The sequence below is a fragment of the Parus major genome, chromosome 3 (assembly GCF_001522545.3).
Source record: "Parus major isolate Abel chromosome 3, Parus_major1.1, whole genome shotgun sequence".
In the NCBI taxonomy this organism is placed as follows: Eukaryota; Metazoa; Chordata; class Aves; order Passeriformes; family Paridae; genus Parus; species Parus major.
The window spans coordinates 11,539,180-11,562,205 of record NC_031770.1 but is presented as its reverse complement, the minus strand read 5'-3'; the positions used below and the strand labels follow the sequence as shown (position 1 = coordinate 11,562,205).

At 55.7% G+C, this 23,026-nt stretch overlaps 4 protein-coding genes across 5 annotated transcripts; 3 read left to right on the top strand and 1 right to left on the bottom strand.

Annotated features, from left to right (window-relative positions):
• Positions 1-5: 5 nt before the first annotated feature.
• PTCRA (pre T cell antigen receptor alpha) lies at positions 6-3,461 on the top strand. Of its 2 annotated transcripts, none has more exons than XM_015622989.2 (4): positions 6-976; positions 1,183-1,218; positions 1,548-1,680; positions 2,842-3,461. In XM_015622989.2, exons 1-3 carry the CDS (start codon positions 10-12, stop codon positions 1,655-1,657), a joined length of 1,113 nt encoding a protein of 370 aa, XP_015478475.2. In that variant the 5' UTR covers positions 6-9; the 3' UTR covers positions 1,658-1,680; positions 2,842-3,461. The 2 variants fall into 2 exon arrangements, with proteins under 2 accessions (XP_015478475.2, XP_015478474.2); XM_015622988.2 differs by having other exon boundaries at positions 2,564-3,461.
• Positions 2,191-5,861, top strand: CNPY3 (canopy FGF signaling regulator 3). Its single transcript, XM_015622985.3, has 6 exons — positions 2,191-2,321; positions 4,053-4,176; positions 4,312-4,408; positions 4,819-4,941; positions 5,128-5,245; positions 5,378-5,861. Exons 1-6 carry the CDS (start codon positions 2,219-2,221, stop codon positions 5,581-5,583), a joined length of 771 nt encoding a protein of 256 aa, XP_015478471.1. The 5' UTR covers positions 2,191-2,218; the 3' UTR covers positions 5,584-5,861.
• Positions 5,862-6,150: 289 nt separating this feature from the next.
• GNMT (glycine N-methyltransferase) lies at positions 6,151-8,511 on the top strand. The gene is made up of 6 exons (XM_015622983.1): positions 6,151-6,473; positions 6,639-6,766; positions 7,076-7,189; positions 7,703-7,845; positions 7,989-8,110; positions 8,205-8,511. The coding sequence occupies exons 1-6, from the start codon at positions 6,268-6,270 to the stop codon at positions 8,374-8,376; spliced, it is 885 nt and encodes a 294-aa protein (XP_015478469.1). The 5' UTR covers positions 6,151-6,267; the 3' UTR covers positions 8,377-8,511.
• A 1,316-nt stretch (positions 8,512-9,827) lies between these two features.
• Positions 9,828-23,020, bottom strand: PEX6 (peroxisomal biogenesis factor 6; the record flags this gene model as incomplete). Its single annotated transcript, XM_015622982.1, has 17 exons — positions 9,828-10,440; positions 10,753-10,892; positions 12,341-12,418; positions 12,988-13,104; positions 13,811-13,919; positions 14,350-14,411; positions 14,507-14,712; positions 16,923-17,055; positions 17,149-17,225; positions 17,585-17,777; positions 17,937-18,145; positions 20,721-20,832; positions 20,907-21,043; positions 21,216-21,318; positions 21,974-22,057; positions 22,748-22,908; positions 22,985-23,020. Coding segments are annotated over 17 exons (2,094 nt in total), but the record flags the coding sequence as incomplete, so codon positions are not given.
• Positions 23,021-23,026: the final 6 nt, after the last annotated feature.

The following is a 23,026-nucleotide window of genomic DNA, read 5'->3' as shown; positions in this document are numbered from 1 at the left end:
GGCTCGTGAATGTGCAGCATGGATATTGTAGGACTGGAGTTTGTCCTCCCCCTAAGTCCACAGCAGCTGCCACCCCCCTCTTTCCCAGGCGTCCTCCGTTCCCCTCTGCCCGCCCCATCGACCGCGGGGCAGAGCGTGTGCCCCGGGAGCAGCCGTACCCTGCGTGCCCAGAGTTCTTCTTCCCCTGCCGGCAGCGCCGTGCTGGGGCGGGGGTGCTCCCGGGGCTGGGCGGGCGGGAGGCTGTGGGGCTGTCCCCGGGGACGAGGCGCGGAGGGGCCGGCACCCTCGGGCCGGGACTCGCTCTGTGGTGCGACCGGGAAGGAGCAGCGACCCCGGCGGGGCGGAGCGGAGCCGAACCAGCGGCGGGGGAGCGCCGTGCCAGCCCCGGCCCCGCAGCCCCGGCGGTGGGCGGCGCAGCTGGAGCTGCGGCTGGGGGCTGAGCCTTGGCAGCCCCATCCGCTGCAGCTGCCATGGAGCTGCTCCAAGTGCTGCTGGCTGCCGTTCTGCTCCCGCTCCTGCCTCGTGAGTACCCCCAGGACAGACCCAGGAGGTGGAAAAGCCGGGTGCCATCCAGTCTGGATGCAAAGGCTGAGCTCTGCCGAGGTGGCGGCCGTGCTGGGTGGGATGTGTGAGGGAAGCAGTGCCCCTAAGCTGTCTCCCTCAGTTGGCAGGGCAGCTGTGCCACTGCCGACGCTGACACGGCCACTGAGCATGGTGCTGGCTGGGCAGCGCCGGCAGCTGGTCGTGTGCGTGGTGAGCGACCTGGCCCCCAGCTCTGGCCATGCTGTCTGGATCTCCGGTGGGAACGGCAGCATCCTGCAGTCCTTTGCCTATGGGGCCTCCCAGGAGGATGGCGGCACCGTCTGCTCCGTCTCTCTCCTTTCCAGTGACCCCCCGCGCGAGAGGGAACTTGCCTGCCATGTGGGGGCAAACAGGACCTCTCCATCCCACAGCTCCAGCCCCATCCGCATCACGGGTATGACCCTGCTGCCCAGCCTGGTGTGTGCACTGGTGGCCCCAAGGAGGAAGGTTGGCAGGGCCTCTGGGGCCAGCAGGGACCAGGTGTGAGGCCCTAGGGGCAAACGTTGCTGTCTCGATCACAGGAAGGGGTTTGTGGCCAGCACTGCCACGCACCTGGTGCTGGGCTGCCAGTGCCTCCCCAGCTGCTCTTTTATCCCACAGGCAATGAGGAGGCGGCAGAGCTGTGTAGCACAGCTGGTGAGTCTCTGGCCCCTGCCTGGTGGGAATGTCTGGAGAGAAAGCCCTGGCCAGTGGCTTGGCTGGGACTGTGTGGTGGTTGGGATGGGTTTTCCCCACGGTGTTGTGGGACTGGGGAAGAGGGAAGGGTGGCTTCACCTTGGTGGGAAGAATGGGGAAACTGGGTCAGAGCTAGCCTGCCCTCAGGGACAGCATGAGGGTAACATGAGGTGTCTCTGGGATGTGAAAGGATTCCAAGTCTGCCCAAATGTGGCCCCATGGCGGGCCTGGAGAGAATGTGGGGGCAGTGGGGTGTCTGTGGCAGGCATCACCTCACCCTTCCATTGCAGTGTCACCGGCCCCTGCCTTGGCAGCCCTGCTTATGGCTGTCCGTGTGGTGTTGCTGAAGGTCTTGCTCTCTGATGCTGTCCTCACCTCCATCCTCCTCGCCCAGAGCTGAGGGTACGGGCAGTTGCCCAAAGGGTAAGTCCCCCTGGTTTGGTGTAGGGGTGTGGAAGTCACTAGAAATATTCTGGAGAGTGGAGAGAGGACCCTCAAATGGAGGAGGGAGGAGACCCAGTGTTGTCTGGGGGAGGTGCAGGATGGGAATCTTGGCTTGAGCAGGCAAGAAAGAAGGGCTGACACATTTATGTGGGTGGCAGGGCCCCGGAATTACCTGAAGGACGGGAAGGGACTCCAAATTAATCAGAGGTAGGGAAGGGGCCCCAGGGTACCTGGGGGGGAAAGTTTCCAGAATTCCAGAGGCAGGGAGGGGCCCCGGAGGGTTCTGTGGGTACCCCGAGCGGCGGCCGCGGCCACGTGCGCGCCCCTTCCCACGTGGGCGCTCGGCGGGACCGCCCGGGGGCGGTGCCACGGGGGCCGCGCGCCGCTGGGATTGGCTGGCGGCGGCCGGCGGGGATTGGTCACGCGGGTCACGCGCGCCTCCGGCATTGGCCGACGCTGCGGGATCGCCATGGTAACCGGGCGTGGCGGGGCGGGAGCGCGCCCCGGAAGCGGAGTCATGGCGGCGGCGGCGGGGGCAGCGTTGCTGATGCTGCTGATGGCGGCGGTGCTGGCGGGGGGCGACGACTCGGACTGGGTGCGACTGCCCAGCAAGTGCGAGGGTAAGCGGGGCCTCGGGGGACCGGGGTGATCGGCCGCCGCCCGCTGTCTGCTCGGGCCGGGGGTCGCTGGTGCGGGGCTGCGCCCCCGCGGGCTGCCCCTCTGCCCGCCTCCTGCCCGCGGGCACCGCTGTTCCCGGCAGTCACTTGATCGCCTGCCGGTTCGTAACTGGGACTGCTCGCATGTGCTACTTACAGTTCGGTCTCCGTGATGCCTCCAATCTGAGTATCCCTTTGGTTCACAGGCAATCCAGGGTAGATCATGACGGACATTTGCTGTCTGGTGCGGTTTCCTCTGTCTTTGCTGTGCAAGCGCACGTGGAGCTGGACAGCAAATAGAAATTTTTTTTTAAAAAAATAAAAATAGGGAGTTCTTTACAAAGCTTTCCCTGCTGGGGAAGCAGCTCTGGGGATGCTGATGTCCGAGTTCTGATGTGGCATCAGTGTAGCCTCAGAGAAGCATCAGTGCAAACACTGACCACACTCTGCTCTTCTTCCTGCTTGGGCTTGGAATCTGTGTCAGTGCACAGCAAAAGCTGCAGGAAGCATCTGGATAACGGGACTCAGCACTCCTGGCATGTGTGTGGTGCAGCACACCAGCAGCAGGTGTGGTGTGGAGGGAGACATCCTTGATGCCCGAGTTCCAAGAGGCTGCGGGAAGGAACGATCATCTCACCTGAGAAATGGCCACAGTGGTCTCCAGCCCCTGGTGCCAGCAGAGACAGGACCGTGCAGGAGGTGTGCACAGGGCTTATCAACACGTGTGCAGGAGCTCTGGAGAAGCCACTTCGCCCTTTTCCTGCCTGGGTCATCTCTCAACTCACGTAACTGCCTGGGAGAAGACAGTGGCTCATTGCTGTCAGACCATTTCCTGCTGGAGTTTGGTTCTTCTCTTAAAGTGGAGCTCAAAGAAGAGGTGGCTCCTGACAAACAGGACCCCACAGCACCGGACAAAGCTTTCTCCAGTCTCCTGAGATTTTATATTTAGGGCAGTAATGGCCACACCATGCCTGGCTTCCATCCCTCCCCATTCCCACTTGTAAACCCCTGAGATATTTCTCCTGCTGTGTGCTTCTATAACTGTGTTTGGCTCTTTTTAGAGAAAAAAATAAAGCTTTTTTTTTTTTAGTTTTATAAAAATAACCACGCAGTGTGTTCTAAATTTGTTGATGATATGGTCTCTGCTGCACTGCAGAGCCCCAGGTTGTGTTGCTGGAGCTCACAGCCAGTACCTTGTCCTGTCACCCAGGCCACCGAGCCCTGCCAGCTGCTCAGTCCCCAGCACAGCCCCAGTGTCCCCAGAGCAGTAAGAGCACAGAACCAGCACCGGGTGGAACGTGCTGTCATCACAAGGAGAAGCTCAGCCACACTGGGACTTGCATTATAAAAAGATGCCATGCTCTTCCAAAAGGGAGAAGTGGCAGGGAAGTAGAGGCTTTTGTGGGGAAAGCTGCAGGCAGAACTGAGCCTGTGTGACTTCCCAGCTGTGCCACAGCAGCTCGCTTACACTGAAGCATTGGTTTGGGTGCTCCTGCTTCAAGTGTTCTCCAGTGGAAGCAGCTGAGCCATTCCTGGTTATTTCTTTGGATGGCCAAGATGTGTTTTGTGCTCACAGCAGCTTTGGTGTGCCCAGTTCCTGGGGCTGGTTCTTGCTGCTGTCCCAGGTGCTCTGGTCACGCTGCCTGTCAGAAGAGTGACACCCCCTAAACCATTTGTGCTCTCTCCTTCCCACAGTGTGCAAGTATGTAGCTGTGGAGTTGAAATCCGCCTTCGAGGAGACTGGCAAGACCAAGGAGGTGATCGACACCAAGTACGGCTTCCTGGATGGGAAGGGCTCTGCTGTCAAGTACACACAGTCGTAAGTGGGAGTGGGATGGGAGTCTCCTGTTGCTGTCGCTGCCTCCAGACCTGGAGGCTTTGGGAGGCTCACCCTGTGCCCTGGCTGTTGCTGGAGGCCCACGCCAAGCCTGAGCCCTTCCTCCTCTCCATGCAGGGACATCCGGTTAATTGAGGTGACAGAGAACATCTGCAAGAGGCTGTTGGATTACAACCTGCACAAGGAGAGGAGCGGCAGTAACAGATTTGCAAAGGTGACAGCTGTTCTTCAGTTCCTGCTCCCAAATATGCCTCACCCATCCCTTCATTGCCAGAGTGCCAAACCAGGTTCATTCTTCCCATCCTCTGGATCCCCTTCTAGTGCCTGGCATGCGAGACCACGCTGCCCCCCAAGTCAGATGTGGGGTGCTGTCTTTGGTGGCAGTGGGCAGGCTCTTGCCTGCATGGAGGGAACCAGGGGCTGTCTTCCTCTTGGGTTTGGGACCAGGTTTGCAGACAGGGACACTCGCTGCCACTTGAACTCCCCTCAGTAACGCTGATGTCCCAGGGATCTGGCTTGCACATTCCTGCACGGCTGGGCAGGGTTGTGGTTGACACGAGGAGGAGAGTGGGAGCCCTGCAGAGGGAGTACCACCTCACCAGGCAGTGCTGCTCCCTCCCTCAGGGCATGTCAGAGACGTTCGAGACCCTGCACAATCTGGTGCACAAGGGTGTCAAGGTGGTGATGGACATCCCCTACGAGCTGTGGAACGAGACCTCCGCTGAGGTGGCTGACCTCAAAAAGCAGGTACCCTACCCCATGGGACTGGCCCTCAGTGGCTGCTATGACCTTTTAGGCTGGAGTGGTGGGGGGTGAGCATCCACGGGTGGACTGCTGGGAGCAGGATATTGGCAGGACCTGTGGCAGGAGCCTGGCCCTGGTCCTGCCACACGCCAACATATGCCTGGAGCTGAGCTCTCCTCTCTGCCGTAGTGCGATGTGCTGGTAGAGGAGTATGAAGATGTGATAGAAGATTGGTACAGGCACCACCAGACAGAGGACCTCTCCCAGTTTCTCTGTGCCAACCACGTGCTAAAAGGAAAGGACACAAGTAAGTCCTGGCTGCTGCCAGGGGCTGAAATAATGCAGGAATGCTTGTGAGGGTAGGGGAGCCTTGCTAAAGCATGGGAAGCCCCGCTTCTCCATCAGAGCCCACTCTGCCCCTCTCTTCTCTTTTCCCTAGGCTGCCTGGCAGAGAAGTGGACTGGCAAGAAGGGTGATTTGGCAAGCGTGGGGGAGAAACAGAGCAAAAAAAAGAGCGGGAAGAAGAAGAAAAAGGGCCAGAAGGAGGAGCGCGAGGGAGCTGCCAGCCTTCCGGACACAGGGGAGGCCCTGGAGGGGGTCCAGGAGCAGGCTCCGCTCACCCACAGCCCAGCTGATGAGCTGTAGGCACGCAGCCCCTGCCCCCGGGGCCACCCACTCCGGGGTTTCACCCCGCTGTGCCTATGGGTACCAAAGGAAAAGGGACTTGTGATTCAGGGGAGACCGGAGCGCCTGGCCCCGCCTTGCCAGCCTGGGTGCCATCCCGTGCTTAGGTGTCACGGAGCCGCGGACCCAGACCTGCCACATCCCTGCCGGGGGCTCCAGCTCTGGGAGGCCGCGAGTGCTGCCCCGCCGCCGGCTCCTCGCACGCCGCCGGGACTGTAAATAAAGACGTTTTCCCCAGAGTCGCCGCCGCCACTGCCGGCCCTGCTTCTGCTGCTGCTGGGTGCGGGATCAGCGCTGCTGCGGCCCGGGGAGGCCGGTGAGGGGCGGGCGGGTCCCGCGGGCCGGGCCGGGCCCTGACCCCGCCGAGGCAAAGGTCGGGGCCGTGACGGGGCGCGGCGCGAGCGCTGCCGGGCGGCGCGGATTGGCGGGGCGGTGGCCAGGGGGGCGCGGCCTGGCCGGGGCGGGAGGGGCGCGGCGCGAGCGGCGATTGGTGGGGCCGCGGGGGCGGACGCGGCGGGGATTGGTGGGAGCGCGGGGGCGGACGCGGCGGGGATTGGTGGGAGCGCGGGGGCGGGGCGCGGCGCAGCGAGGCTGAGGGGCCGCGGCGCTGTCGGTGTCCGGGTCCGTGGCGGCGGCGGCGGCGGGATGGTGGACAGCGTGTACCGGACGCGGTCGCTGGGAGTGGGGGCGGAGGGGCTGCCGGACCAGTACGCGGACGGGCGGGCGGCCCGCGTATGGCAGCTGTACATCGGGGACACGCGGGGCCGCACGGCCGAGTACCGCAGCTGGCTCCTGGCGCTGCTCCGCCAGCACCGCTGCCGCTCCGTTCTCGACGTGGCCTGCGGCACCGGGTGAGGCCCCGCGCTCCTCTCCCGCCCGCCTCCCAAGTGTCCCTTCCCCCTGCCCGGGGCTACCGGGGCCTCGCTGCCCCCGGCCATCCCCAGTGCCCTCCTCCCCCCAAGCCCCCACCCGGCCCCCTCAGCCGCCCCCGGCCCCGCTGACAGCCATGTCCCCAGGGTGGACTCCATCATGCTGCTCGAGGAGGGCTTCCAGGTGACCAGCGTCGATGCCAGCGACAAGATGCTCAAGTACGCGCTGAAGGAGCGCTGGGAGCGGCGCAAGGAGGAGCCCTTCGACCGATGGGGTGCGAGGGCTGTGGGGGCCGGGAGGGGTCTGCGGACACTGACACTCTCCCCCAGCGCACTGCCCATGGCCCCTCGCAGTGCTCAGGCCACTCATCTGGGACTGCTGGTGGCCTTGCTGCGGGGACCTGCCAGTGCCAGCTGCTCGGCAAAACAAGCCAATGTCCTCCTCTGTCTGGCTACTGGCCAGAGGCTGCACCCTGGGTGCCTCACTCAGGGGCCTGAGAAGGGCTGGTGACGCTGGGATGGGGTCTTGCAAGCAGGGGAGGCTGTTGGGTGTCCCTGTCCTCATCCATTTCCCTGTGCTGCAGTCATCGAGGAGGCCAACTGGCTCACACTGGAGAAGGACCTGGAGAAGCCAGGGGATGGATTTGATGCAGTCATCTGCCTCGGGAACTCCTTTGCGCACCTGCCTGACTTCAAAGGTGAGTTGGGGCCAGGGAGAGGAGGGGGAGCACCTATGGATGTGTGCATAATGTCTTCCAGCAAGCTGAGAACGTGTCCTAGCTCACGGCATCAGTGGGACAGGATTACAGACAGTGGAGCTGCTGTTTCATGGCACATCTCCCGGGAGGGTGGAGCTGAGGCCCCACTGCCCCAGTCTGTGACATGAGTGGGTACACTGGGTTCCATGGTCATGGTAGAGGTTTCTGCATCAATGTCACAGCTCTGGCAAGGCTGGAGGCACACCCAGACTTGTGCCACAAAGTCGGGTGGTGGGTTTCCTACGTGGCATACTCTGCTCCAGTGAGGCTGAGAACATGCCTGAGCTTATGCCATGGGTGGGGCTGTGGGTTCTCCAAGCTGAGATTTGGGGGAAGATGGTAGGGGCAGGTATCTATGTGTGCATGTGTATGTGTGTATGGGTAAGATGAGGGCATATGGGCTGTGTCATGGGGTACAGCCAGTGCTTGGAGACGCCATAGTTTCCTCTCCAGGGGACCAGAGTGACCACAAGCTGGCCCTGAGGAACATTGCCAGCATGGTGAGGCCCGGGGGTGTCCTGGTCATTGACCACCGCAACTACGATCACATCCTGGCCACGGGCTGCGCACCACCCGGCAAGAACATCTACTACAAGGTCGGTGGCTGGCAGGCCCTGCTCCATCCCAATCCCCTTTGCCCTAGCCCCACGGCCCCAAGGCGGGCAGGCAGCAGGATTGTGCCCAGGCTGGGGGCCACTGAGTCCCCACAGGACACAGATGTTCTCCTGTGGTCTCCCAGAGCGACTTGACCAAGGACATCACCACCTCAGTGCTGCTGGTAAACAACAAGGCACACATGGTGACCCTGGACTACACGGTGCAGGTCCCCCCCACTGAGGCTGGGGCAGACCCAGAGCTGAGGTGAGAAGAGCTGCAGAGGTGGCTCCTGGCATGGGGGGTTGGCTGGCACTGTGCCCCACTGTCCCCCTGCCTCACCAGCACTGCCTCCTTGCAGCAAGTTTCGGCTCTCCTACTACCCGCACCGGCTGGAGGCCTTCACAGCTCTGCTGAAAGGTGCCTTCCAGGGAAAGTGCCAGCACAGCGTCCTGGGCGACTTCCAGCCCTACACACCAGGACAGGCCCACGTGCCCTGCTATTTCATCCACGTCGTGAAGAAGACAGGCTGAGGGGGCTACGGAGATGGGACTGTGGTGGCTGAGAGCTCCGAGCAACTGTGGGTCCAAGCAGGGGGTGGGGACATGGCTGAGAGCCACCTGGGAGACCCCTCCCCTTAATTAAGAACACTTGTGAGAGCTACCTGCGATCATGGTCCGTGTGTCCCTGTCTGGGCAGGGTACGGGGCAAGGGGAATGGCCACAGCCTCCTCACACTCTGTGGAAGGAGGTGCTCAGCCTGGGGGCAGCACAGGATGGGTGCAGGCACAGCTTCCCCACCAGGTCCCCAGCAGTGTGTGGCTTGGGGGCCCCCTTGATGCAGAAGGAGGGGTGAGCTGACTCCCAGATGGTTGCATATCCCAGCAGAATTCCGGCAGCACTGCTCACAGGAGTGTGCTGGAACCTGTTTTTTTCACGTGCACCTCCCAAACAGGTGCTGACCCCTTTTCTTGACACTCCGCAGTCCCAAACAGGGGTACCCACCCCTCCACTGGAGCTCCCGGAGTGAGGAGGCTCCAGTGTGGAGCCTCCACCAGTGCTTCTGCTGTGGCTGCAACTCCCTCCATTCCACCCTGGGGAAGATGTGGTGCCCAGATCCAGCAGCACGGAGCAGTGCGGTCAGGGACAGCCCTGCCTGAACACGCTCAGGCACCAGAGCCAGAGCCACAGGGCTCCAGGCATGCACCAGCTGGGGACTCACACATGGAATGCCAGAAGCTGCTGTGGAACCAGCTCTTACCAGAGGAGCTCCAGGGGGAGCAGGCCCTCACAGCCACACTTGGCCCAGGAATCCAGCTGTCAGCAGGCTCAGTGCCTACAGCAGGTGGGGCAAAATCTGGCACCAGCAACCCCTTGGGCTGTGCAAAGGCTGAGGGCAGCTGCAAGCACCTGGCCACAGCAGCTGCCAAACACAGCTCGGGTGCCATTTGTCCGGCCCCCTTGGAAAAGGCTGGGAAGCAGGGGATAAGCAATGCCACCAGCAGCTGCTGTGAGAGATGAGACAGCACCTCAGGGTGTCTGGGTCAAGTGGTGCTCAGCACAAATTACTGCAGATTGGGCAGCTCCAGGCTGCTCCAAACATTGTTCAAGTATTTCCAAGGCTAAAGCTCCCCTTCTTCCTGTGACAAGTTTTTCCTCTTATTCAATGGGAATTTCTTTGCTGCCACTTGCTCCCATTGCCTCATGGTCCTGTCACCCAGTGCCTCCAGCAAGAACTGGGCTCCTTTTGCAGAGGGAGCTCAGTCAAACAAGTGCCTCTCCCTCAGGCTTTCCTCATCCACCACAGGCTCCAGCCATTCTGGCAGGATGAGAGTGTCCCCAGTCTAGTTCACAGGTGTGCTCCCCTCTCTACCTGCAGAACAATGATTTCTCTGCATCACCCAGCACACCCCAAAATTTGCAGGGACCTTCCAGGTTGCACAGACACCATGAGAAGCAACAACTTGAGGTCAGGCAGTGAACACTTAGTGCTAAAAAACCTGTATTTATTTAGAAACTATGTCAAGTCCAGGCCAGCTGGAACAGCAGTGCCCTGTGTCCTGCTGCCCTCTGGCCAGCACCTCTCACTGGGGGCTGACAGCCCAACAAGCAGCTGCCTCCAGCCCTGCACTTGCTGACAAACCAGGTGCAGTTTGAGCCTCGCCCCGCCAGAAATGAATGGTCTGTCACCCATGCAGTCACTGCTACACTGCCCACAGCTTTGTCCTCACACAAAAATCATCCTGCTATGTTCCCGGCAGCCACAACGCAGTGCTGACATGTGAGGGACCCTTACAGAACCCACCACCCTCCTGGATGAGCAGAGAGCACTTCCACCAGGCCTTGTCTTGGGAAGCTGCTCAGACACTATTTCCACCCAAGCACAAAAGAAGGGGAGGCATCAGAGAAGACCAGGCAGGTGCCTGTTTGTGCCTGTCTCCATTCCCAGCTCTGCTGAGCATTAGGAGGCCACAAACTTCTGCTGGATGAGTCTGTACCTGAGCAGATCCTGCTCAGAGACTGATGGCTGCAACCTAGCAGCAGCCTGCAGAAAGTCTTCCATGGTCAGGATCAGAGCAGACTTCTCAGTATCCAGCCCTGCATGAGAGAAATACCGTGAAAGGGCTGAGAACAGGGGCAGCTGGCAAGATCCAAAAGCCCACTCTCCAGCCATCAAAGACTGCAAGGAAAACCTGTCTCCCTCCTTCCCCCTGGGGCCAAGCACTGGAGGTGGAGATGACCACATGTGCAGAAACTGCCTGCCTGGCAATAACCCAGAGCCCAGCACTGTGGTCCCAAAGCTGCTGAGGATCTTCTCGCACAGCCCAGTTACCAGCAGTGGTAACTCTCCTCCCTGTCCCTGTGCTGGGTTGCCCCAACAACTGGGACAGGTATGGGCAGGGCTCCTACCTGCCTCAATCCACTCCACCTTGCTTTTGACAGCACACATCATGGCATCTGAACACAGGGCGTAGATGTCTGCTCCTGTCAGCTGAGCTGGGCATTTTTCTAGGATGGTGGTGAGATTCACAGAAGGATGCAGTTTAAACCTGCCAAGAGAGAAAAACACAGCTATGAAAGCCAAGAAAAAACAGACCAGGAGAGCTGTTGCAGCCAGTGTGACTGGGCAGGAACAAGCAGAGTACCCATGTTTGGCCACTTCCAGAATGTGCTCTGCATGCTCAAAAAGGGGAAAAAAAAAGTAATGAGTTTGCTTTACTGTTTTTTTCAACATTCACCTCTCTTTGAAACATCCCTGCAGCAAGGTCCTCTCTCCTGCTAAGCAGGATCAAAGGAAACTTTGAATCACAGCACCACAGCACAGCATGGCCTGGGTTGGAAGGGAGCTTAAAGATCATCCAGTTCCATCTCCCCTCCCATAGGGAGGGACACCTTCCACTAGACAAGGATGCTACAGGCCCCATTCAGCCTGGCCTTAAACACATCAAGGGATAGGGCATCCACAACTTCTCTGGGCCTCTCTGGTTCCAGCCTAGGAAGCACACAGGATGCAGGGAGTAGTCTTAGAGCCATGGTGCAGGATGAACTCTCTAGAACACCATCTGTTTATGCCACTGGTGTTTGACTTCTCACCTAGATAAATTAAGTGCTACACATGTCTGGGAACAACCTACACCAGGGCTGGATGAGAACATGTTTAATGACAGAGTACAAACCACTGTAACACCAAACCGTCCCATCAGAGCCACGCTGCAGACAGTGAGCCTCCTTCTGCATGGCCAGCAGCTGCTGGAGGGCATGGTGGCCAAGACACAGGGTGTGACCAGCTGCTTGCAGCCAGCCCACACTCTCACCTCTCCTCCTAACTTACAGTCACAGGCAGAGGTGATCACAGCTATCCAGGACAGAGTCCCTGCAGAGGCAGTCACAGCCAGTCACCCAGCTGAACTGCACCTGAATTGCAGGGCTTGCTTTTCTCCCTTCAGAGATGCTCTCAGGAGCTCACAGCAGCTGGAAAAGCAGCTAAACCCTCCTGCTCAATGATCCCACACAACCAGTGATTGAGAAGACAAACAGATCACAGCCTGAACACCCTAAGTACCACAGAAGAAGAGGCAATGAGCTGAACGGAACTGCCTTCACACTTGGATTGGCAAACAGCAGGGCAACTCTTGAAGGAATCAAATGAGAACTTCCGGTCCTGCAGCTGCACTGCAGTCTCACTACACCATTAGGATCTGGCTCAGCTCCTTTAGAAGAACATAGTGGCACAGTGGCTGGAAAGCTCTACCAACCCCTCCACTTGGACAGGCAAGCTGAGCTTTGCCCTTCTTGTAGAAAAAGCATTCCCAGTTCAGCTTCTGGGAATTGCTCTGTCCTCCTGCCCTACCCACTGGCTGTGGCTCAGTGACCTCAGGTGCTCCCCAGGGCTCGGACATGAAGCCAAAATGAAGCACACTAAAAGCATCAGCCCCAGGAGGTCTGTGACCTCCTGGAAGGTGGTGGGAAGACACTGCAAGAGCACAGGATCACTCACTTCCTGGTGATGGCGCTCAGCACCTGCAGCTGCGACTCCCGGTCCTCGCTGATGCCCACGTAGACCATCTTGTCAAACCTGTCAGCAGAGAGAAGACAGCTGGGAACAGGCTAAAGCAAACCTGCCATGAGTGCTCAGCCCTGTACACCAGGAGCTGAAGGGTGGCCCTGGAACAGCTCCTTTTGCTGTCCAGTTTGTGGATGATACAGAGCCTGAAGCAGTCAATATGCTGGAGGGCAGGACTGCTCTTTGGAGGGACAGTGGCAGGCTAGGGAAATGAACTGGCAGGAACCACACAGAGTCCAGCAACAGCAGATATAAAGTGCTGCTTTCCCCAGGCCAAACAAGTCACAGGCTTGAGGACTGGCTGGGGGGTAGCTGTGGAGAAATTGCTGCCATTATTTGGTGCAACAGCAGGTCCCTCACTGCCCTGCTGTGCTGCTGGGGCAGTAACCAAAGTGGTGGGGACAACAAGCCGTGGTATCTTACACTGCTGCTACAGCCACAGGCACCAGCCTCCTCTTGGCTTCCTGTGAGCCAGGGCCAGGGGCCCTCATGAACAATTCTCCTGACACAGTCCTGCTCACCACGGCCTGAGGAGCTCTGGAGATCCCCCCTGGAGCGAGGCAGGGTAGGATGTGACATACCTGCCCGGCCGTAGCAGAGCTGTGTCCAAGAGGTCAGGCCTGTTCGTGGCTCCAATGACAAACACCTCGTTGGTGGAATGGAGGCCATCAAGCTCTGCAAGGAGCTGTGAGACAACTCTGCAGGGAGCAAGACAGGATACTTAGAACTAGGCCTTGGCAACTCACCCAGTGTCTCCCTCAGCCACCAATGGAAAAAGGATGAAGTGAAGCCACTGGCAGGTCCATTTCTCAGACTTCAGCTCCTATTTCTCTTCACTAGAGCCCTTACACAGCCATCCAGACTTCTCCATTAGCACAGCCAGTGAGCACATGGGTTCACTGCATAGCAGCCCAAACCCCAGACAATCCCTCAGAGCAGGAAGACTGGATGGGAATTGCCAGCTTAGCAGAAGAGCAGAGAAGGCCTAGGGAAAATAACCCTGTTTCTGGGTATCTGTAAACTGTACATACTTTGCTTTTACCAGAAGCAGCTGAAAGGTTTCCCACCACAGGGAAACAGCAGCTAATAGGAGGACAGCACAGCAGGGGTGTGAAGGATGACCTTGGAGAGGCCAAAGGGAGCACTTGGCAGCCACAGAAGCAGATGGAGGAGACTGTCTTAACCAAATGTTTGCACAACTAGCTTGGGCAATCGGGAACCTGAGGCAATGCAAACAGCAGTACTAATGCTCCAAGAGAAGAGACAGGCTGTGCTGAGAGCTGAAGGGAGCAGAGAGGGGCTAAAAACAGAGAAAGAGGGGTGGAATGGACTCTGCCTTTCAGGGCAACCTCATGCACTGACTGAGGAATGCTGCTCTCCCAAGGACACCTGATGCTCACTCACCTGTCCATGACACCACCTGAATCTCCACTTCGCCCACGACTGGGGGCCAGGGAATCCAGTTCATCAAAGAAGATAATGCAGGGAGCAGCTGCCCTGGCTCTGGCAAACACTGTGACGAGACAACAGAAAAGATGAAAAAGATGTGGAAGAGCAGTCAATGGCAATAGAACCTGCTACATTCCCAGAAGGGAATAGCTGTGGATGGAAACCAGATGCCCACTGTATCACCAGCATCAACCTGCCTTAGGGGCTCAACAGAATGGGGACAGGCAGCACCTAGCAGGTTGGGCCTTGAGGCTCAGCTGTGTCTCTGAGGGGCTGCTGTCCCATCAGGAACACCAGGGACAGGAGCAACAGGAGCAGAGAGCAGGAGGGGAAGCTGCAGGGAGCAGAGAACTGTAGGAGACAGCTGGGTTTAAGCCCTTGCTGAGAGCTGTGGGTGGGAGTTGGGAAGGGAGGTTTAAGCACTACTCCCTTCCCTGCAGCACCACAGAAAAGCCCCATCTCCCCACGTGCAGGAGCAGGATGCACATCCTCACCATTGCGCACGTTCTCCTCGCTTTGCCCAACGTACATGTTGATGAGCTCCGGTCCTTTCACACTGTGGGGCAAGAGGAGATGAAGTCAATTATAGGACACCCATCCCCTGCCAGGAGGAAGTCAGTCCCATTGTGTCAATCTCCCCCTGTTACTCACCTAAGGAATGTCATGGCACATGTTGTTGCCACAGCTTTTGCCAGCAAGGTCTTCCCTGTCCCTGGAGGCCCGTACAGTAGCAGACCAGAGCGGCACAGACCCAGTGATAGCAGCTCTGGGTGCTCCAGGGGCAACTGGATAGTGTCCAGGATCTCCTTCTTCACCTCCTGCAGCCCACCAACATCCTGCCAGGACACTGAGGGAATCTGCCAAGAGAGGGAGAATCCTTGTCAGCACTTATTCCTGAGCTCTGAGCATGCCTGAGCAGCTCCAGTATCCAGTATCCACATTTCCCCTCTTCTGAGCTTTGCAAAGGAGAAAATAAACTATACAAACATGTCCCCAAGCATGCTGCACTTGCAGACTGCATTTCATCTCCAATCCTCCACTGCCCCTCATATCATCTGTCAGCAAAAATACCCCAGGGAAAGTGTCTGCCTGCAGCTTTGAGGAGAGAGCCTTGCTGCAGGCATCCTTTGGGATCATGAGGAAAGGTAAAATTAAGAACAAAATATTTTTTAGAAAAAAAGAAATCTGGATCATGCAACTGTGAGTGACTTGTGTTCAGGGCACCTTGTCTCCCACAGGGGTCAGACTGTGCAAGGGCTTCACATCTTGCAGAGGGGCAGAACCTGGGCTGCCAGGACCAGGCAAGGAGGATGTGAGGGACAGACATCCTGCAGGACACTGTATGGAATACTCACTGCTCTTGAAAGGGGGGATGCAAGAACAAAGTCCATGTATGCTCATGAGAAATAGATAGGAATGGGGTCAGCTGCAGACATGTGAGGGGGTCACGGAGAACAGAGAGAAGACACCAAACCTGAGACAGGTGAACCAATGCCTCTTGGGTTATTTTGTGCTGAGCAAAACTATCCCAGAGCAGGCTGCTGCTCTGCTCACGGCTGTAGGGATAGCTGGAATGCCACAGCCTGCATGACATCCTCCTGAGAGTCAGAGCAGCTCTCCTGGGAACGTGCAGAGAGAGCAAAGCTCTACATTTCCCCCCACCTGCTGGCTGCTGGTGCCAGCACAAGTGGGGACTTTAAAAATAGCTTAGGGCAAAATTCTTTCCCCCTCAGCCAATTTGCATCTCCTTCCTTCATTACTAAGAGACTATGTTATCTTATTTTAATTCTTTAGCTGTCCACCAGGAAAACTAGGTCAAACAAAACAAAGATGTTCAGGAAAAAAAACAAAACAACTTTTAAAGCAAAAGGTCACAGGCCCTTTTTCTGCAGTGACAATGAATGGAAGAGCTGCCCTCTCCTCTGCACTTTTGCTCATCCTGCCTGGCTAGAAAAGCTCTACAGACATGAGCACAGGAGCTGGAAAACTGCAGTAAGGTTGTTTTCAGGGGAGCACATTTTAAGACACGGTGCAGACACTGTTAACAAGAGGAGGTTTGGAATCAGCTCTCTCCAGACGGCTCAGGCTGTAAGTGCAGACAAATGTGTGACTAACCAGAAAGTGCAAGCAGGGAATTGAAAGTGACGTATCTTTAGAGTATCCAGGTCTGCTAATGGGCTTCCTGAACACAACCAATTACTAAGAAATCAATAAAGGAAGGTAAAATACAAACAAAATTAACTGCCATTCACACAGCTCACTGCTGAGCATGCTCTGTGGCTATTTGTCTTACAGCAAACTTGGCAAACACCATAAACAGAGCTCACTTCATCAATTAAAGTGGGCAGCTGGGGAAGGTGCCAGAGGAACTGCTCCAAGGCCAAGGCTTCCTGTCCTGTGCTGAACTCAGTTGTTTGCACTCACAGGCATGGAAAAGAGGTTCCAACCACTCTGCTTGGTCCTAACACCACATTACCCAGCCAAACCAGTCACCCAAATGCTGCTTCCATGGGTGCTGAGCTGCCAGAGGCAGATCACCCCCCTTCTGAGAAGCTGACTGCTGGCTTTCTCAGACTCTCCATGTCACTTCCCCTGAAGAAACCCCAAGCTCTTCAAACTGCCTGTCTGTCAGAAAAGTCCATGCCAGCTCAAGCAGCATCCAAGGCCAGGGATCAAGTCTAAGTCTCATCACACATGTGGAGAAACTCCATCACCAGCCTGTGCCACAGCCTCTCTGTTCCCTCTGGCCAGGTGGCTGGGGAAATCTGTGAGGAAGCCTTTGCTCTCTCAAGAGGCTGAGCTGCACAGCTGGCACCCCTCCAGCACCAGCAAATTAACTGGCCTGCAATTAGCACTGCAAGAGCTTCCCTGAAAAATTCCAAGTCAAGAGGGTGAAAATGGATGGGGGAAAGTCCAGAGGACTGTTTTCCACTGAAAGCTGGGGGAATACATGGAAAGACAGAGCAGGAAGCAACATGTCAGAGCATAGCACTGCAAGATCTGCAATGGGCATCTTGAGCCAAGAGCTGTGCAGAACCCACCCCCTCCTTGTGCCCCGGCATCCCACCTTTGGGGCTCCCACTGCCTGTGAGTGGGCATCATGCAGCTGGTCCAGTGCAGCACTAAAATCCTCCTCAAGCACTGGAAACCCAGCAGTGCAAAAATCCCTCTCCACTTCTTCGCTCAGTCCACCTGGAAAACTGGTGAGGAAAGAAAGGGAAAGGAGTCAGGCTGTGCCCCACTAGCATCTGCAGCCCCTGCCCTCCCCACCTGCTGCCCTGTTGCAGTGCTACCTCAAGGCCTGGATGCGGGTGCAAGCAGCCCGGCTGCTGTGGGACAACAAGGCACAGAAATCTCCCAGCACAAATCCCTGTGAATGTGGAAACAAAGAGCATCAGTTCAGTCCCCCACCACAGCTACACCTAGGCCATAAAAAGTATGGGGAAAAATTCCTTCCAGAGCTGTTCCTTGAGCCTCTGGTTAAAGTCTCTAGCTAAATTTTTTTTTTATTAGCAGAGCTGAACATCAGCCAACACCTCTGCAAAAGGTGTGGAGTCCATAGGCACTAGAAATCTGTATTTAAAAGCTGATTATCTGAGCACCAGGATTAACCACTGAAGAAGTTGTCTGGGCTGTGGGAATCACTCCCTTTCTCCAAGGCCAGCTAGGGGAGAGTGGCCCAGCACTCCCAGCCTGCCCATCTCCACATGCTGCTGTGGTTTTACTCACAGCAGTCCTGCGGGCCAGCTTGGACAGGCTCACTTCTTTGCCCAGAGGCAGGCTGGCAGTCAGCATGCTCAGCATCAACCTCCTCTGCTCCTCTGAAGGGGCTTCAATCTTCACCTCATGAAGGAAAGCAGTCTGCACATCTGTGGGAACATTCTGGGGCTTGCAGGTTGTGCCAATCACCAGGACAGGGTGGCTGCGGAGGTAAAGGGGACAGTGCATGGTCTCAGCTCTTGTGTAAGTTGAGGGTTGAAGTACCCTCTTACACTGCCATCACATGCTAACTCACTCTCCCACGGCTAGGCCATTGGCAGAAGAAAAGAAAATGCCCACAGCAAACGAGCAGGGTCCATACCTCAGTGCTGGGTCTCTGTCCAGGAGCAGCTGCCTCAGAGTAGCAATGACCCTGGCATCCTCTCCAAGCCCGTCTCGGTCTCTGCCAAGCACCTCGATGTCTTTCAGCAGGAGCACACAGGGCTGGTACTGCTGGGCCTGGTTGAAGGCCAGCTGTACTTTCTCCTCTGTGGCTGCACTGGTGTCACCACACAAACTGACGCAATCGACCTGCCAGACACACCACACAACACAGTTGCAACACGGACAGCTGGGTGCCTAGGACAACATTCCACAAAGCTTTCCACAGGCAATTCAAGGCCCAGAGGAGATCAAACTCAGTATTTCCCAGAGACACATCCAGGTGGTATTCAAAACAGGCACATTCAGGATGCCTTGGCATGGATAAATGGCTGTTACTTGCTTCTCTGCAAGAGGTGAGCTAGACAAGAGGGTCTTAATCTGAAAAAGGTGAGGCAAAGGCACCAGAGAAAGGCACCAGCAGATATCACAGCTCAGCACAACCTAAGCTGGAAGGGAGGTGAGAGCTGTGGAAGACTGGGAGAACAAAGTATCTTGCACAACACTGCAGTAAGTAGAGGAGGAGGCCCAGGAAACCACTCAACCAGTGCCAGACAGGCTCAAAGTGCAGGAGGAAGGTAAAGGTGACGGGTGTTTGGGGGGAAGCTCTAGGTGGCCAGAAGCCCAGACACTGTTTACAAAGCAAACACTTGATGAAGTCATCCAAGGGGAGAAGTGACTGGTGAGCCTTGAACAGCAGCCTGGGAACAGGCAGTGCTGCCTCCTGGTGCTGCGAGGCTGTCCAGGGAGACCCAAACTATCTCCAGGATTCCCTGAGTTTCAGCCTCAGAAAAGGCAGCCTGAAGAAGGGAGAACAGCTCCCTAAAGGGTAAGGACAGGGACACAGAGCAGAGGAACTCCTGTGCTCCATGTACTATAGAAAAAACCCAGGAGTTAGGGTTGTGGCAGGCCTAATGGCAGCAGTATCTGTATGCAAGTACCAAAAGGCAGAGAGAAAGGACAAAAACCTGTTTATCATGAAGTGGTGCAGATTAGAGCAGGGAAGAATTACTGTGTCCTGGTGGGATGGCAGAGAGAAAGGGAAGAGCAGGTGGAGTGGCAGTGTTAAGCACTGCACTCAGTGAGAAAGGGAGGGGAGAGTGTAAAAGCTGGAGTAGAATAAGATGGACAGAAAGCATCTCTGTCTTCAATAGCAAGTGTGTTAAGTCTTTAAAAGCAGCACACAACGCTGAAACCAAAGCTGCAGCCTTGCACACACACCCCACTAGAACCTGAGGCCGCCTGTCAAGACATGACAGTGTCCCAGGCACATTCTAAACATGGATCTGGAGATCCTGCGAAATCCCTGCAATCTTGCATTGGATGCCAAGAGTTGTGGCACATCTGGAGAAAAGTCAGAGCTCAGCACTACAAAGGGTCATGTCCAGATGAGCTGCACAGCAGTGGGCTAAGGCACTATCTACCTGCTCCCCTGACCCAGTGTTACAGCTTTACTTGGAGAGAAAAGAACAGGAAAGGAGTTACTCTAATAATATCCACCAAGAGAAGGAGCAAGCCCATGATTTCCTTCCACAAAAAGAGGAACCTTCCAGCCCTGTTCTTTCCATTTTTCTTCTTCCATGTCCTTTCAGAATTTCAAAAAGTCTCCTGGAAAAGTCACCACATGACTTCCTATCACTTTTGCAAAGATTCAGGGAGATGAAAGTATTTATGGGATAATCCCAGACCGTCAGAGTGGGCAATAGCGGTGTGCTGGAGGAAAACAGCAATTGGAACAAGTCAGTGAAGACTGTTCCCAGAACCTTTTGTGCAGGACAGAGACAGGTGCTAGAACTCATTTCAGCTATCCAGGCACCTACCATTCCCATCAAAAGGATTTTTACCAGTCAGATGTGGTTTTGTAACAATGGATTTCTCATCCAAATACTCTCACCTGCACAGAGAAATAGCTCCTTTAGCTTGCCTGCTCCCATTAGCTTCACCTGATAGTCACAGACCTCATGCTGGCACAGAGAAAAGCAAACATCTTCCATGCTTTGCTGGCCACTCAAGCTCTTGTGAAAAATCTCTTTCAAACAGATCTTGTAAAAACTTGTATCAAACTCTCCCTAAATTCTTTATTTTTCAGGTTGAAGAACTTAATCAGCTTTTCCCCACACAGAAACTGGTCTAGACCCCTGATCTTACCCAGTGTCCTTCTCCAATTTTTCCAGTTCAGTTTTATGTTGTGATGGGGAGACCAGAACTGTGCATGATATTCAATCTGTGTCAAGATATGGATTTGCACAGCAACAGCACCCATTCTCAAGTTTGTTCCGAAAAATGTGATCTGATTTTTTACATATACAGAGAGCAGAGCAAAACTTTTCATGGGGCCATTGACATAAAACCAAATTCTTAATACTGACAGTCAGCTTGAACTACATCATATTCCACATAAAACCATCTCCAGTGAATTTCACCTGCCACTTCACTGCTCTTGGCAGGTGGTGCTGGTGAACACAGCTACAGGGCAGCCGTTTCACATGCCAAGAGATTTTGAGCCAGGTCTGGGACACACGCTAGCATGAAACCAAGGGCTGCTCCTCCCCCTCAGCTACAGAAGATCTCAGCATCATTTGTGCCTCACTTGTCTGCATGCACTCAAGGAAGCAGCTCCTGGACAGGCTCGTGTCATGGCTGCAGCAGGGCCAACTCAAAAAACATTGCCATAATTCTCTGTCTGTTGTAAATCCACCAATCCACCGGCCACAGGAGGAATTACCTTGAAGAGGTGGAGGTTGAGGCAGCCACACACAGCTCTGACAGCCATCAGCTTCCCGCTGCCGCTCGGCCCCGAGAGGAGAACGCTGCCCACGCCGCTCAGTGCACTGGCCCTGTAAGAGACAGAGTTCTCCCTGTGGCCATGGTCCCGCCTCTTCCAGGCTCACTCCAAGGAATTCTGACTCACCGACGGTTCAGGTGAGGCCGAAGAGCATCACAGAGCTGTTTCACAACGTCAGAAAGTCCCGCAGGAGACAAGCTGCTCCAGAACTCATTGCTGTTACAGGCTGGGGCAGATGGAACAGTGCTGTTTGTTGAGCCCACCTGTGAGAAAGGAAAAACACCACCCAAGTAACCACCGGTGCCAAGTGACAAAATCTGTCCTGAAATGTCATTTTCCAATGGCAGGAGGCACAAGTCTCCAGAGGTACATTAATCATCCACAGTGCAAGCTCAGCCTCAGATCTCCCCTCTCTGCTCTCTACCAGCATCTCACCAGATAGAGAGACGTGTTCTGGGTGTCCACCAGGTAACCCTCAGACTGCTCGCCTTCCACCATGCCTACAACCTTCTTCACCTTGAAATAAAGTTCTGGCCACCTAAGAGAAAAAAACAAGCACTCTAAACTGCTGAGCCAAGATCTTGAAGGAACAATATAAATGTCAACAAGAAGATAGCTAAAAAGCACAGGTAAGCAGAGACACTCCTGTCCTTTTGCTGTCAGCCAATGTGCATGTTGGGAATGCCACTGTGAGCACCCTTATCCTGACACAAAAAGGACATTCTCCCACTTAACACAACTGTTCCAAAGCGACATGAGCAATACCAAGAAAGGCAGAATTGGTGGCCAACCAGAAAGTTATTCTAACATGAATTTCTAGGGTTATATTCACATTTTGCTGTTTGTCACAAGTTGAGAAGCCCAGCTCCCATTCTGCTTTCTTTATCTCGCTCTGACGGTCCTCAGGCCACCCCTTCCTCTTCACTCTATCCCCATCAGTTGCTCTCTTTTTTTCCTTTCTTCCCTTCCTGATTATCTGAATGAGCTAATGGAGGCCACCCTCTTAGCTGCAGCCCTCCATAATAAAAAAAAATATTTCCCTCTTCCCAGTGTATTAAGAGACAGATAAAACATTAAAATCCAGGGACAGATCAGAATGGAATAAATTGTCTGATTTCAAGAGAGTCAATCATGGCAAAGTATCTCTGCTCTTCTGGTACCAAGTAATAGAGCCAGAGTTTGTTGACACCTACCTTAGGAACTTGTCTGCATTTAGTTCTATAAACTCGGCATTTCCAAATGTTGGAACACACAGGATGTCTCCCTCCTGGACCAGCCTATAAAAAACCCAGAGAGCTTCACCAGTGAGAGGGAGTAAATCCTTCTGGTTATGTGCCCTCCCAGCCCTGCATCACAAGTGTTTTTAGAGAAAAGAATGTAAATGAATTCCTACCAAATCATTCCTTGCCTGTAAATAAAACTATCAGTAGTCACTGAAAGATTTGCCATGCCCTGGATGGATCCAAGGGCAAGGGCATATCCAGACTAAGGGGAGCCTTCTGGGAATGGTATAGAAGATGAACATCATTACAGTGTCTCATTCAGACAAAATCTCCACCTTATCTATGGAATAGCTGGGGATAATTCCAACAGATATCCTTGACCAGCCACATGGAAGATGCTCAGCCACGGACGTCAGAAGAGAAGGTGGCAACACATCCAGTTTCCAGATTACTCAGCTGAAAACTGGGATTATAAACACAGCCCACAACGGAGGTTTGTGCACAGCATTTGTGAGACATCGGCACTGGGTGGTAGTTTATGAGGCAAGAGACCTGAAGATGACTTCTGAAGGACAGGACAAGAAGTGCTCTGTCCAAGCAGAGCACACTCATGATAGGAGAGTGCAAGGGGATATCCTAAAACCACACAGCACCTGCACTGGGGGTGTCGACGTGCACAAACGAGTGGCACAAACACGGTGTAGCTCACGATTTCGCCCCGAGTGTCCCTCCCGCACAGCTCACCGCGGTGTTTCGAAGTGCCTGTACAGCACGCAGTCGTAGCTTCCCCGGGTGCTGTAGGCCGGCGAGCAGACGATCTCCAGGTGCAGCTCCTTGGCGAACGGGGGCACGGACAGCACGGACCGGCTGCCCGTCCCATCGGCGGCGCCGCTCCTTTCGTACCTCTGCAGAGGGGACGGGGAGGACGCTGAGCCGCGGCTGCCGCTGGCCCGCTCCCCGGGACGCCCGGCCTCGGCTCACCTGCAGGCGGAGGTGCGCGGCGGCGGCGGGGTCGCAGCCCAG

Excerpts from the sequence above, each read along its gene's own strand:
- GNMT (XM_015622983.1), top strand. The coding sequence starts at position 6,268 with ATGGTGGACAGCGTGTACCGGACGCGGTCGCTGGGAGTGGGGGCGGAG. Across the intron at positions 6,474-6,638 it reads GACGTGGCCTGCGGCACCGG|GGTGGACTCCATCATGCTGC; the intron begins GTGAGGCCCCGC and ends CCATGTCCCCAG. Across the intron at positions 6,767-7,075 it reads GGAGCCCTTCGACCGATGGG|TCATCGAGGAGGCCAACTGG; the intron begins GTGCGAGGGCTG and ends CCTGTGCTGCAG.
- PTCRA (XM_015622989.2), top strand. The coding sequence starts at position 10 with ATGTGCAGCATGGATATTGTAGGACTGGAGTTTGTCCTCCCCCTAAGT. Across the intron at positions 977-1,182 it reads CAGCCCCATCCGCATCACGG|GCAATGAGGAGGCGGCAGAG; the intron begins GTATGACCCTGC and ends TTTATCCCACAG. Across the intron at positions 1,219-1,547 it reads AGAGCTGTGTAGCACAGCTG|TGTCACCGGCCCCTGCCTTG; the intron begins GTGAGTCTCTGG and ends CTTCCATTGCAG.
- CNPY3 (XM_015622985.3), top strand. The coding sequence starts at position 2,219 with ATGGCGGCGGCGGCGGGGGCAGCGTTGCTGATGCTGCTGATGGCGGCG. Across the intron at positions 4,409-4,818 it reads GCAGTAACAGATTTGCAAAG|GGCATGTCAGAGACGTTCGA; the intron begins GTGACAGCTGTT and ends TCCCTCCCTCAG. Across the intron at positions 5,246-5,377 it reads GCTAAAAGGAAAGGACACAA|GCTGCCTGGCAGAGAAGTGG; the intron begins GTAAGTCCTGGC and ends TCTTTTCCCTAG.